Source organism: Canis aureus, chromosome 5 (assembly GCF_053574225.1).
Source record: "Canis aureus isolate CA01 chromosome 5, VMU_Caureus_v.1.0, whole genome shotgun sequence".
Taxonomy (NCBI): domain Eukaryota; kingdom Metazoa; phylum Chordata; class Mammalia; order Carnivora; family Canidae; genus Canis; species Canis aureus.
Window position 1 is genome coordinate 42,611,097 of NC_135615.1, and position 15,341 is coordinate 42,626,437.

At 45.0% G+C, this 15,341-nt stretch overlaps 1 protein-coding gene across 1 annotated transcript; it reads left to right on the forward strand.

The window, feature by feature from the left end:
• The first annotated feature begins 251 nt into the window (after nt 1–251).
• On the forward strand, nt 252–6,171 carry LOC144313555 (uncharacterized). Its single transcript, XM_077896491.1, has 2 exons — nt 252–1,984; nt 3,815–6,171. The coding sequence occupies exon 1, from the start codon at nt 252–254 to the stop codon at nt 1,734–1,736; it is 1,485 nt and encodes a 494-aa protein (XP_077752617.1). The 3' UTR covers nt 1,737–1,984; nt 3,815–6,171.
• The last annotated feature ends 9,170 nt before the right edge of the window (nt 6,172–15,341 follow it).

A 15,341-nucleotide genomic window follows, 5' to 3' on the forward strand; every position in this document is an offset into this window, starting at 1 on the left:
CTCTCTCTCTCTGCTGGGGTCACCGGACTCCTTGCGGTGAGTGTTCCCTGGTTTCCGACCCTCTCCCGGGGCGCCCTGTCCTAATCGCGGCCGCGTCAGGGCAAACCCTCCTCCGCCACCTGGTGGCTCCGCGGTTCCGGGGAGTAAAGGAGACGTCCTTACTCCACGGTGACCACTTCTGTAAGCAGCAGCTCAATTCACAGTCGAGGGGACGCCCTCCTCCAAGTTTTGAGCTGATACGGGAAGGAGCCATGGGAACCTCCCAGTCCAAATTCGATTCCAAAACGCCTTTAGGATGCCTACTGGCTAATCTCCGAACTCTGGAGTTAGACCAGGACTTACGAAGGCGACGCCTTATCCATTACTGTACCGTCGCTTGGCCTCAATATCGGCTGAATAACCAAGCGCAATGGCCACCTGAAGGCACTTTCGATTATCAGATACTTACGGACCTTGATAATCTCTGTAGACGCCAAGGCAAATGGTCTGAGGTGCCCTATGTCCAGGCTTTCTGGACCCTGCGCTCCAGACCAGATCTCTGCTCTAGCTGCTCAACCTTTCAGGTACTCCTAGCCCGCTCTCCCCCGCCGACTCTTCCCCACTCCACCTCTAGAGACTCCAACTTGGCCCCTCCATCCCCCCTCGTGGAGCCTCCTGAAGATCTCTCCAGGCCCCCTGTAAGGGCCCCACACCTGTCTCCTCCTCCCTACCAACCCGCTCCCCAACAACCTGTGTCCCCGACTCCTTCCTCAATCTCCGAAACTCCAGGCCCAGGCCCAGCCTCGAGCATACCCTCTCCAACCGTTCCTCTCCTCCCAGCCCCAGAACCTCAACCACCTTCCAGCCCCCTCCCTTCTCCTCCTATCTCTGCCCGTACCAGATCCAAAAACTCTTCCCCGGACCTGGTCTGCCCCTTGAGGGAGGTTGCAGGGGCTGAAGGGGTTGTCCGAGTCCATGCGCCCTTTTCTCTACAAGACCTATCCCAAATAGAAAAACGCTTAGGTTCCTTTTCGGCCAATCCCGACAACTACATCAAGGAATTCCAATACTTGGCGCAGGCCTATGACCTAACCTGGCATGACTTACATGTCATCCAGACCACCACCCTCACCACTGAGGAGAGGGAACGTATCCAGGCTGCTGCCCGGGGACACGCTGATCAGGTCCACCTTACCGACGCCACAATGGCGGTCGGTGCTCAGGTGGTCCCCGCCGTAGAGCCAGGCTGGGATTACCAAGACGGCCAAGATGGCCGCCGGCGCCGCGACCACGTGGTCCGATGTCTCATCGCCGGCATGCGGGCGGCCTCTAATAAGGCCGTAAATTATGACAAGATCAGAGAAATCATACAGGCCCCTGACGAAAACCCGGCTATATTCCTTAACCGGCTGACCGAGGCATTAATTCAGTACACTCGCTTGGACCCGGCCTGTCCCGCGGGGGCCACGGTTCTAGCCACACATTTTATCTCTCAGTCAGCCCCAGATATCCGCAAAAAATTAAAGAAAGTCGAGGAAGGCCCTCAGACCCCCATTTCTGACCTAGTGAGAATGGCATTTAAGGTCTTTAACTCCCGTGAGGAAGCCGCAGAGCTGAAGCGACAGGCCAGACTCCAGCAGAAGGTTCAGCTACAAACCCAGGCCTTGGTAGCAGCCCTGCGGCCGCGGCTCCAGGAGCCAGCAGAGAGGGGGACCCACCCGCACCCCTCCGGGGGCCTGCTTCAAATGCGGGACTGAAGGCCATTGGGCCCGTCAGTGCCCCAACCCGAGGGCACCAACTCGACCATGCCCTCTCTGCCATTTGATGGGCCACTGGAAATCCGACTGCCCTAGCCTCAGGGAATCCTCGGCGCCTCAACGCGGGGGAAGACCCGAGACGGTGAGTCCAGCCTTCCAACTGCTCGGGTTGGAGGACGACTGACGGAGCCCAGCCTCGGCCGCCCCTCTCACCCAGGCCGAGCCCAGGGTCATGCTCCAGGTAGCGGGTAAGTCCATCTCCTTTCTGCTGGATACGGGGGCTACCTATTCTGTTCTGCCTTCCTACGCGGGACCTACTCAACCCTCACCAGTCGCTGTTATGGGGATCGACGGGAACTCCTCCACTCCTAGGGCCACACCTCCCCTTACTTGTAGCCTGGATGGGTTCCCCTTCTCTCACTCATTCCTGGTGATTCCCTCATGCCCAGTGCCCCTGCTGGGTAGGGATATCCTCCAAAAGCTAGGGGCAACTATTCATTTGTCCCCCTCTCCTCCCTCCTCACCCTCAGCTCGTCTCATCCTATATCTCTCCACTCCATCTACTCCTACCCCGGATCAATTACCCTTCGTGAACCCCCAAGTATGGGATACCTCGGAACCTGTAGTGGCCTCCCACCACCCTCCCGTCAAAATAAAACTCAAGGACGGTTCCAAGTTCCCCTCTAGACCCCAGTTCCCTATCTCCCTCCTCCATCGCCTCGGCCTCAAACCGATCATAGAACGACTAAAGCGTCAGGGACTTCTGATTCCCATAAGCTCTCCCTGTAACTCCCCCATCCTGCCGGTCCGTAAACCCTCCGGAGCTTATCGATTGGTTCAGGACCTCCGACTCATTAATGAGGCAATAGTCCCTCTCCATCCAGTGGTTCCTAACCCTTATACCCTGCTATCCCATATCCCTCCAAGCACCACTCACTTTACGGTGTTGGACCTGAAGGATGCCTTTTTTACTATTCCCCTACACCCCGATTCCTACTTTCTTTTCGCCTTCACCTGGGAAGACCCAGACACACATACCTCTGGACAATTAACCTGGACTGTCCTACCCCAGGGGTTCCGGGACAGCCCCCATATTTTTGGTCAGGCCTTGGCTGCGGATTTACAACAATGCCTCCTTAAGGCTAGTACCTTACTACAATATGTAGACGACCTCCTCCTCTGCAGCCCTGCCCTCACCATCTCCCAGGATGACACCACCTCCCTACTTAACTTCCTAGGGAGCAAAGGGTATCGGGTCACACCCTCTAAGGCACAACTCTGCACCCCTTCGGTCACTTATCTGGGAATCCACCTGACCCCCACCTCTAAATCTCTTACCAGAGACCGTATCCGCCTCCTACGAGAGCTCCAACCCCCTCAGACGGCAGATGAAATACTTTCCTTCCTCGGGTTGGCTGGCTTCTTTAGACACTGGATTCCAAACTTTTCTATTTTGGCCCGCCCCTTATACCAAGCGGCAAAGGACACTCCCCAGGGTCCTCTCACTGATCCCTCTTCGGTCCGCCGCCTGTTTTCCAAGTTAAGAGACTGTCTCACCGCTGGGCCGATACTAACTTTGCCTGACCCTTCAAAACCATTCCACCTTTACACTGAGGAGCGGTCGGGTTCAGCTACTGGCCTTTTGGCCCAACTGGTTGGACCTACTTACCGGATTATAGCCTATCTATCTAAGCAGCTAGACAGCACCGCCCGCGGATGGCAGCCCTGCCTTAGGGCGCTCGCAGCTGCTGCCTCCTTAACTAAGGAGGCTCTCAAATTGACTTTGGGACAACCCCTCGTGGTTTACTCCCCCCATCGACTTGGGGATCTTCTTAGCCACCGATCCCTGGCCCACCTAACCCCCTCTCGTCTCCAACTCTTCCATCTGCTATTCATCGAAAACCCTCAAATCTCCCTCTCTACCTCTCCCCGCTTAAATCCTGCAACTCTGTTGCCTACACCTTCGCCTACCTCTGAACCCACTCACTCCTGCCCGCAGCTCATAGAGGATCTCACCCCTCCCCACCCTGGACTCTCTGATCAGCCATTATCCAACCCTGACCGTATACTCTTTGTAGATGGCAGCTCCTTCCTGGCTGCGGATGGTCGGAGACACGCCGCCTATGCTGTAGTCACCCCAGAGACGGTAGTGGAGACAGTCCCCCTCCCAATTGGGACTACTTCCCAAAGGGCTGAACTTATAGCTCTCACCAGGGCTCTACATCTATCTAAGGGACAACGAGTCACCATCTACACCGACTCAAAATATGCCTATCTCATCGTTCATACTCATTCCGTCCTCTGGCAGGAGCGGGGATTTTTAACCACCAAGGGGACGCCTATAGTAAATGGACCTCTCATTGCCAAATTGCTTGAGGCCCTTAGTCTGCCCACTGAGGTTGCAATCGTTCACTGTAGGGGCCATCAGACTTCTAAAGACATGGTCTCCATAGGAAATAATAAGGCCGACTCAGTGGCCAGGGAAACGGCCTTAAGTAACCCAATATCTCCCATCCTCTTCCTTAATACCCCTCATCGACCTTTCTACTCTATAAAGGAAACTCAAGCCCTCCAGGCCCTGGGAGGAAAGGCAGAAAGTAAAGGATGGATTTACATCCAAGGGAAGATTGCCCTCCCAGAAAACCTGGCCCATACCCTAATTACTGATATCCACCAATCTCTCCATATTGGCCCAAGGGCACTGAACCAGTTTCTCCAGCCCCTGTTTTACTATCCATCCCTACCTAAGGTGATTGAGGCTGTCCATAGGGCTTGTAAAACCTGCTCGGCCGTAAATGCACAGGGAGGAATCCGCAGGCCGGGGCCTAACCATCAGCTCTGAGGCCATCAGCCCGGTGAAGACTGGCAGCTGGACTTCACTCACATGCCCCGCCATAAAGCCTTTCGTTATCTACTGACTTTGGTTGATACTTTTACAGGATGGATTGAGGCATACCCCACAGCCAGAGAGACTGCAGATGTGGTGGCCACAATCCTCATCGAGCACATCATCCCGAGGTTTGGGTTACCCCGGACCCTACAGTCAGACAACGGGCCGGCATTCATCTCCAGTGTGACCCAACAGGTGGCCGAGAGCCTCAACATTACCTGGAAGCTGCACATCCCCTACCACCCTCAGTCTTCGGGTAAGGTGGAAAGGGCCAACGGGCTACTTAAGGCTCAACTCACTAAACTTACCCTGGAGACTCGCCTGTCGTGGCCCACACTGTTACCTATAGCTCTCACCAGACTCCGGGCGTCCCCCCGAGGACCATCAGGTTTGAGTCCCTTTGAGTTACTGTATGGTCGGCCCTTCCTTATCAACCACAACCTCCCGGCCATTCCTCCACCTCTTTTATCCTATCTGCCTTACCTTACCCTCCTCCGGGCCCTCTTGAGAGCCCATGCTGATGCTGTCATTCCGGCCCCGACCGACAATGCCTCCGAGGAAGCCTCTCCACGAGACTTATCCCCAGGGGACCAGGTCCTTCTCAGAAATCTGCAGCCAGGCTCCCTGCAGACCCGATGGACCGGACCTCACACGGTCATCCTCACCACCCCAACCGCGGCAAAATTGCTGGGACATACGGCATGGATACACATCAACAACCTTAAACGGGCACCCACAGGTATCGAATGGACCTCCCAGATGGTGGGACCCACCAAACTCCGCCTGGCTAGGGCTCCTTCTCATACTTCTCCTGAGCCCCCCGATCCAAGCGGTAGAATGTGATTGCATGAAAGGCAGCGGTACCTCGCGCTACTTTTCATCTTATACCCACATGCCCAGAACTTGTTACTCAGGGAAGACACCCATCACCTGTACTTCAAGACATGCCGAAGGAACCTTTTGGATGTCTGAACTTTCTCAAACCAGCCGATCCCCTTGCAGCCGGTACCCCAAGACTGGAACGCCTGCAAGAACTCACCCGGGTATCTGTCAACCAACTTTTACTTCACCCATACTCTCGCCTGCCCACATCCGACTACCCCTACAACGACGCCCCACCGTCAGCAGGAAGTAGCCAGAGCAGAGTCGACGCCCCCGACACCATTATATAAAACAAAAGGTCGGAATGTTGGGGCCAGGCGGGAAGGGAAACTCCTCAAGATGGCGGATACGCCAAAATGGCTGAGGTTCCTGTCACCACCTCCACTTGGGACGACAGCTTAAGCAGACCCTTACACCTCTCCTTTGGACTTCCTCAACCGAACCCAATGCCCTTCAAACCCCAGAGGAGGAAGTCACCTTTGACTGGTCGAATTGCAATCCTTCCTTTGCATATGAGCCAACCAATAGGAAACCGTTCTGCCTTACAACGTTATGTAAACCCCCTACCACCTTGTCTTGGGGCGACTTCCTCGACTCACTCTCTTTCCCCCGTGAGTCGTGGAACCTCGCCCGAGGGTGCCTGCAATAAAATCTGTTCTTGGACCCTCGCTTGCCTTGGCGGTCTCATTTCCGTCTAGTTACTAAAAAAAACTTAACAAAAAATATTTTATCCAGATATCTGTAGTTGGAATCCATGTATTTAGCTTCAACATTCCCTTGTCTGTAACCACTCTGCTTTAACATTGTCTCTGGCTCTACACAGAGAGGAAAGACATTCTTGGTCAGCAGTACAGTAGAATGAGAGAATGCTTGCCTTATATAGTCATGGTCTGGCCGAGTCATTCCAACTGATATTGTTTGGAATGAAAACTTGACCAGATGTTCACTTAAATGAACTAGAGAGATTCATTATCAGTCCTACCATATTATCTGGGAGGGTGGGTATAATCATTTCCAAAGAATTTCCTGGAGCCGGACACAAAAGTTGCCAATTGTAATCACAGCTAACACTTTATTAAATACACACAATATACAGGCGCCACTCTAAGGGCTTTCACATGGATAATTCATGTGGTCACACACCACTCTTTGGAGGAAGGTACTATTGTTTTCCTTATTTCATAAATGAAGTCATGGGTCTTGAAGAAGTGAGGTGGCTCACCTGAGGTCACTCTCTAGGAAATGGTAAGGGCAGGATTTGAATCCAAGAACTTTGTCCCCTGTGCCTATGCTTTTAAAAGTATGCTATACTCAATGCCCTATATAATTAATTCTGGTTTTGACCAAATGTGTTGTTAAAACTTGAACATACTAGGCTCATCTCTAATCTATCAACAAGTAAATAGGAATTTGAAATTCCATGAGTAGAAAAAACATAGTACCTGATCTAAAGGAAAAAAGAATGCTAAATTTTGGAGAAAACATTCATACACCTGATTAAAAATCTCTTGAATTACCAAAACAACATATCTACTGTTTATTCATCTTTTAAAATAAGTTGAGGAATGTAACAGGAACTGAAATTTAGATATCTCCTCCTTGTCTGCATAAAATATCTGGAATGTTTTGTTGCTATGATCAAAGCCAAGCAGATAATGTTGGTTGATGCTTCTTGGTTAACCTTAAGAAGAAGCAATAAGAACTGTTGAATTCTCCTCATTCACAATGGAATCCCAAATATTTCTTTGTTGTTGGGGTTTGTTAGAATTACTATACTGGTTGACACTGACATTCTTCTAAGCTTAACTTCAGGTCTGAGAGCTCCTTTATATTTTGTCAGCAAATATTCTCCAACAATATAAAGAAAGCATAACATTTATGCTATCCACTTAGATTTTGAAATAACAGAGTGGTTTGAAAAAGGGGTTGGTTCTGTATGGGGAGATTGTGGACAAATCTTTTTAAATCTGAGACTGAGAACACATAATATATTTGAGTGGCATAATTTTATCTCAGACTCAACCCTCCCTTTTTTTTTCTTCTAAGGATTGTGTTAAAGATATTTTTAATACAGCATATTTTTTCATTCCTCTCTCTGTGAAGATTTTCAGTCCATTTGCATGCAACACAAGCTTTCATCTATATAATTAGGATCCTAGAAACTTGCAGCAGTTGGCTGTGACATCTGCATATATGCAATTTTGTGAGTTCAAGCATTGTGATATGACATGTGAATTAAGAGCTTTAGTAATGGGTTAAGAAAAGGAGGCAGCTTTGACACAAGTATAAATATTGTGCTGATCACCAGCAATGGAAAAAATTAAAACTCCAATTAAGACTTTGATTAGCTAAGATATCGTCTATCCTAATAATATAAGAAACCATCTCTACTGCCTCTTACTAAACAGAATTTCTCCAACAGAGAATCTGTTTCCTTTCACTTAAGTTTTTTTTTTCCTTTTAAGGAGTTTATTTTTTTCTACTATTAAAAAATATACATTATCAATGAATAAAGGATAGAAAGGTAGAAAGATTACCAAGGGTCTCTATCTTACAAATCACTCTGCTGCTTAAATGTTGGCACACATCTATTTAGTTATAACTATGCTTTGCATAGAAATGTTACATCCTTGATTTTAAAAGCTGAACAGGGATCCCTGGGTGGCGCAGCGGTTTGGCGCCTGCCTTTGGCCCAGGGCGCGATCCTGGAGACCCTGGATCGAATCCCACGTCGGGCTCCCGGTGCATGGAGCCTGCTTCTCCCTCTGCCTGCGTCTCTGCCTCTCTCTCTCTCTCTCTCTCTGTGACTATCATAAATAAATAAAAATTAAAAAAAAAAAAAAAAAAAAAAAGCTGAACAAAGGGCAGCCCGGGTGGCTCAGCAGTTTAGAGCCTGCCTTCAGCCTAGGGCTTGATCCTGGAGACCTGGGATCAAGTCCCACATTGGGCTCCCTGCTGGAGCCTGCTTCTCCCTCTGCCTGTGTCTCTGCCTCTCTCTCTGTGTCTCTCATGAATAAATAAATAAGATCTTTACAATAGAAAAAAAAAAATAAAAGCTGAACATAAAACTGTCTGTATTTTCTTGGTGTATTTTCTTTAAGGAACCATAAGTTTTACTAGCTTTCATAACAGTCTTCTGTGTGGATGCTCTGTAGTTAACTACATCTTTCTAGGTTCATGAACAACTAATATGTTTCCAATTTTTTCTATTCTAATAAATAATAGTTTGATATTCATCTTCATGCCTAAACACTTTCCTTTTTAGGATTATTTCTTTGGGTTAGCATTCCTCAAGTGGAATAACTACTTAAAATGTTGTATTCTGAAGTTTATTGCAGATAAACATATTTTAGCGGCTTTTACTAACTTCTTGAAATAAGTTTGTCCCATTTCAAAAATGAAGTTTGGAAAACAAAAAGTCACTGTTCCCTAAAGGGAGATCCTGTAAACAAAGTTTCTAAATTTTCTGTATGTGACTTTGCTTTCCTGCTACAGCATTGTTTCTTCCATGAACCCCAAGTCTTTGAGTTTATTCACTGGAAGACTTTGCCTTTGACCACTGGCTCTTCCCAACTAGATGAATTCCCTCTTGTGACCTCAGTCTTCCTCCTTTCTGCTAGTGAGGCTGGATACTGTGGTTATTTTCCCACACCCATTCTAGGTGTTCTGTATGTCAATACTTTGGGAAACTGACCCGACCACAGCTGTAGCCATGGTCCCTGATTTCACATAACTGATCTTTCACTTGCCCACTGCTCCAATGAAACTGCTCTGATCATGTCACCTTCATTTTTTTAAATTCACTAATCAATTCTCTGCCCTCACCTTCTTTTTTTTTTAAGATTTTATTTATTCATTCATGAGAAACACAGAGACAGAGAGGCAGAGACAGAGAGGCAGAGACACAGGTAGAGGGAGAAGCAGGCTCCATGAAGGGAGCCTGACATGGGACTTGATTCCAGGTCTCCAGGATTGAGGCGGCGCTAAACTGCTTGCCACCCGGGCTGCCCTCTGCCCTCACCTTCTTGATCTCTCAACAGCAGCTAGCACAGTTAATTTACTCCCTCCTCCTTGATACACTTTCTTCACTTAGCTTCTAGGACCTAATCAATCAGGATCTAATCAGGAAAACAGAAACTCATCTGTATTTGAACAGAGGGAATTTAATTCAGGAACTTGATGACACAGGTGACAAAAGATGAAAAGCCAAACAAAAATTCAAACTGAGGAGTGTTAGACTCCCCTTTTAAGATGAGGGAAAATATTTCTCTACAGAGAGGAAAGAAAGATCATGACCCCAGGCAAAATCAAGAGTCAGAAGCTCAACCCACTGAGCTACCCAGGTGCCTCTAGGTAGTTCCTTTTATTTATTTATTTATTTATTTATTTATTTATTTATTTATTTATTTATTATGATAGTCACACACAGAGAGAGAGAGAGAGAGGCAGAGACATAGGCAGAGGGAGAAGCAGGCTCCATGCACCGGGAGCCCGACGTGGGATTCGATCCTGGATCTCCAGGATCGCGCCCTGGGCCAAAGGCAGACGCCAAACTGCTGCACCACCCAGGGATCCCGGTAGTTCCTTTTAAAACAAGTAAGATCATAAAATTTCTCAGCTAAAAAAACAGTAGTGGCTCCCCCTCCCATTCCATGCAATAGTCAAGCCTTTTCAAGTACTCATAAGACTTACAAAATCTGGTTCCATTATGTCTCTGACCTTATCTTGTTTTTTGTTCCTTCCCTCACAGCACTTTGGCTTCACCCCTGCTCTTTGAATGTGCCATGCTTGCTCATACCTTAGAACCATTGCATTGGCTATGTGCTCTGCTTGGAGTACTTTTTGTGAAGATAGTCTAAAGGATAACTCCATTCTTTACTTGAAGGTTTTGTTCAAATGTTGTCTTCCTAATGAGTCCTATATTAAACATCTAATTTAAAATTGAAACTGTCTATATCAACTTATAACAGTTCAATTCCCTCTTTCCCTTTTTTTTTTGTTCCACAGCATTTATTACCTTCTACATTATATAATTCACTTACATATTGTGTCAATGTCTGTCTCTCCCCTGCCCCAACTATGATATGGATCTTTATTTTGTTTACTGCTGTGTTCCAAATGCTTAGAACAATGCTTGACACATCCGAGACACTCAAATATTTATTGAATGAATGAATGAATGAATGAACGAATCATCGTAGACTAGTCCTTTGCCATCAGCGCATGGACTTCACCCAGCTGAGAGTTTAGATCATAAAAGTACCTGTTACTAAGTTAAGGTCAATGAGAAGAAAATCTTTGCTAAGTAATTTTGGAAGGTGCTCACTTTTCTGAGACAGCTTCTAAAAAACATCTTCTCGGGGATCCCTGGGTGGCTCAGCGGTTTAGCCTTTGGCCCAGAGGGTGATCCTGGAGTCCTGGGATTGAGTCCCGCATCAGGCTCCCTGCATGGAGCCCGCTTCTCCCTCTGCCTGTGTCTCCGCCTCTCTCTCTCTCTCTCTCTGTCACTCATGAATAAATAAATAAAATCTTTAAAAAAATAAATAAATAAATAAATAAATAAATAAATAAATAAATAACCCATCTTTTCTCACCTTCTGGATGACGTAGTATGAGGATATGAAACATGGAGCTGCTGTAACCACTCTGTCATGGGGGTAGCTTTCTTCAGAATAAGGTGTCAGTGTGGGGGCAGAGTAGAGTGATGGAAAGATGGCTCTTTGGTGACACTGCTGAGTTGCTGAATCAAACCAATCCTGAAGCCTTTGCTAACTCTGAATCTAGTTATGGCAGGCAATTTGAATTGTGTTTTGATAACCTACTATATAGAATATTCTTTGAGACATCCTTTCAGAAGATCTTGGTTCTACAGTACAGAGATACCTCTAGGGTTATCTAAGATGATCTTTTCAAAAGTCTTAACATTTCGTTTTCTGAGTTCATAATGTTCTCTGTTGTCATAAACTGACTCAAACATATTCTGTCCATCAACTTTTCTTGGATCATGAATGTTTTTGCAAAGAGTAGATCTTTTCATTGTTTTACTATTTACTTATTCATCAAATAATATCTCTTCCTATGTTCTGATAATTGATCCTAGCAAAAAGCCTTGGATGTGTCCACTGCTGAGTTCTGATTATTTGAATCTATTTTGCTCCAAGTATCAGTAAATAATGTGGCCCCTTATTACTTTTCTTTCTTTATTTCTTACAACTCTCCCTTTCGCTCCCTCTGTTCTATCCATGCTGGCCTCCTTCCTGTTCCTCCAAAGCACAAGCACTCTGCTATCTCAGGACCTTTGAACTGGATATTGAGCCTGAAGCACTCTTTTTATATTTGTATTCCTGGTTTCTCATTCAACTTCTTTTGAACTCAAGTCTTTGCAAATGTAATTGTAATGGTTAATTTTACATGTCAACTTGATTCAGGGATGCCTAGACAGTTGCTAATACATTTTATTTCTGGCTGTCTGTGGGCATATTTCTGGAAGGGATTAGTGTTTGAATCAGTATACCAAATAAATGTGAGTGGGCAAAATCCAATCTATTAAGGGCCTGGATACAACAAAAAGGCAGAGGAAGACTAAATTTGATGCTTGAGCTGGAACATCTATCTTCTCTTGCCCTTGGACATCGACAATTTATGGCTCTCAAGACTCACAGCACTGATTTCCCTGGTTTAAGGCCTTCAAGCTCGGATGGGAACTACATCACCAGCTTTCCTGGACCTCCAGCTTGCAGACAGCAGATTGTAGGACTTCTTCACTTCCATAATGATGTTAATCAACCTCTCATAATAAGTCTCTTTCTAACTCTATATGTATATATGTATGTATGTATCATCTATCGATCATTTATCTATCATCTATCATCTTTTCTTTGTTCTGTTTCCCTGGTAAATGCTTACAGCCTCTTTCTTTTCTTTCTTTCTTTCTTTCTTTCTTTCTTTCTTTCTTTCTTTCTTTCTTTCTTTCTTTCTTTCTTTCTTTCTTTCTCTTTTTTTTTCCAGCCACTTTCTTAGTGAGGCCTTCTCTGACCTTCCCATTTAAAATTACCCTTTTTGGGCAGCCCGGGTGGCTCAGTGGTTTAGTGCTGCCTTCAGCCCAGGGCCTGATCCTGGAGACCTGCAATCGAGTCCTGCATCACGCTCCATGCAGGGAGCCTGATGGAGCCTGCTTCTCCCTCTGCCTGTGTCTCTGCCTCTCTCTCTCTCTCCTCTCTGTGTATTCTCATGAATAAATAAATAAAATCTTTAAATAAAAAAAATAAATAAAATAAAATAAAATAAAATAAAATAAAATAAAATAAAATAATGCCCTTTCCAGGCAGCCCAGGTAGCTCAGCGGTTTAGCACCTTCAGCCCAGGGTGTGATCCTGGAGACCTGGGATTGAGTCCCACGTTGAGCTCTCTGCATGGAGCCTGCTTCTCCCTCTGCCTGTGTCTCTGCCTCTCTCTTTATGTCTCTCATGAATAAATAAATAAAATCTTTAAAAAAAAATTATACCCTTTCCACTTCACTCTCTATTCCTGTCTTTATTTTACTCTGTAGTACTAAGAGTTTTTCTCATATAATTTTAACATATTTACTCATTTTTTATCTGTCTTCCTCAGGACATAAAAGTCTTGACTATTTTTTTTTTTACTTATATAACCCTGGTGTCTTAAAAAGTGCCAGACACATGTGTGGTGACCCAATAAATGTTTGTTGAATTTATCATGTGATGAATGAATGAATTTACACGAGGGAGCATAGATAGAATTAACTACTTTTACAGTGAAGTCACCCTGCCTGCCTTTCATATTGATGTTTTACATAGTACTTTTCACTTGTACTGATTCTCAGTAGATATTTCACAATGTTGAATAGCTGTTGAATAGTTTCTTGCAAATAAAATATCACATACAAAAAAAAATGTGTGCATTTTACATTACACATTTTATTTGAACCACAAGGAGAACAGAGTTGCACACAACCAATGATGTCCTTGTGTGGAATTAGAGTTTATTGGGAGCTAACCTGGATCTCCTATATGGTCTCAATTCTCAGAAGTCATCTAGTTCCCTTGAGATTGGAGCTGTATTTCCTGGAGAAGCCAATCCCCCTAGCTACATCTCCATTCTGACATAGTCTTCAGTAGCCATGAAATATCTCCCCAGGTTAATTTTACCCTGCAATATAATGTATGTCCCAAACTCAAACCCAAGTCAACTCTGTGTATGTCTATGAACTCTCCAAGTCAACAAATAAAATAACAGAAACATCATGCTTCCTAATTAACATATGGCCCAGCAAAGAAAGAAACCATGGTTTGGAGGACGGTTCTAAATTATTTCTTGCAGAGTTGAATGATATGACCTCTACTTTTTATATTGTCTTTTTTCTTTTCTTTTCTTTCTTTCTTTTTTTTTTTTTTTTTGGTCCATTTGAAAACACTTGATTCTGGGGAAAAGGCCTTAGAGATTTTCAGATTAAATGGAATCCTAAATAGGAATGTAAGTACAATCTGAGATCAGAAAAAAAAAAAAACCATCTGGATGGTTGGAAAACATCTATGGGAACCAAAAAGTGAACTACAGATGAATGCCTGGGAGCCCAATGTGTTTCACTTCTCTTATATGGTTCTATCCAGTGCTCAATCTCTGTTCCATCAAGTTTCATGGTCAAGGCCATAGGGTGACCATCATTCTTGTTCTATCCTGGGGGAATGATGCTAGCTTCTTTATAGACCTTCTTGAGAAAAGAATCAGGATGCATGGCATATAAGGCAAACATGACTATGACTGATATTGAGTGTCTCTCAAAAACATTAGTAATAATTTTTAAAATAGTAAGCTAAGGGATGCCTGGGTGGCTCAGTGGTTGAGTGTCTACCTTTGGCTCAGGTCATGATCCTGGAGTCCCGGGATCAAGTCCCCCATCAGTCTCCCTGCATGGGGCCTTCTTCTCCCTCTGCCTGTGTCTCTGCCTCTCTCTCTCTCTGTCTCTCATGAATAAATAAATAAAATAAAATAAAATAAAATAAAATAAAATAAAATAAAATAACCTAAAAGACTTCTCCCTAGTGATAAGCAGAAAAAAGAACGAATGGATATGGAAATACAGTGAAATACATTGCCAAGACAGACCGACACAAGGCATAGTGATAATAGTAAAGTTGTTTAGGTATAAATAGGAGTTAGATCTAACTAGTTAGGCACTGAAAAATCATAAATAACTAAAATGAATAAACCAAAAGAAAAACAACTCAGATTTGCTGAATCAATGAGCAAATCAATGATTTGTATTCAACTCCCAATTTAGCAGATGTTTGATTTGTGCACAATTTTTAATCTCTTCCACTCTCTACTTCCTTCAGTTACAAAATGGTAGTAAGTAGCATCACATAAAATAATGTGCATAAAGTGCTTACAATGGCACAAGTACAGAGTGCTCAATAAATAGGATCTTTTTTTTTACTATTCTTCTTGACAGCTTCACAGGTCTAAACAAAGTACTGAAGGATGTGAAGGGAGAGCCCATACAAAATAAGAGAGTTGGAAGAAGTACCAAGGGTGATGATGGTGGTCCAATTCCGCTCTGCCTTGCTTTTGCTTATTTGCAGGTCTGCTGAAGAATCCAGAGACTTTTCTGCAGCTAAATAGATGACTAGTTCTACCCAGTTCACAGAAATTATAAAATTGTTTATCTAGGTGGTCACGTAGTTTTCATATTCTTTTGTGAGTCCCCTTTGGACTATATAGAGATGCCTGAAGACAATCCTGCACCATGGCTTTGCTTTTATATACTTGATGTATCAAGGATCTGCACAAGATTTAACTGATTGCTGCTTCCC

What these genes read in the sequence shown, in the direction of transcription:
- LOC144313555 (XM_077896491.1), top strand. Translation starts at nt 252, where the DNA reads ATGGGAACCTCCCAGTCCAAATTCGATTCCAAAACGCCTTTAGGATGC.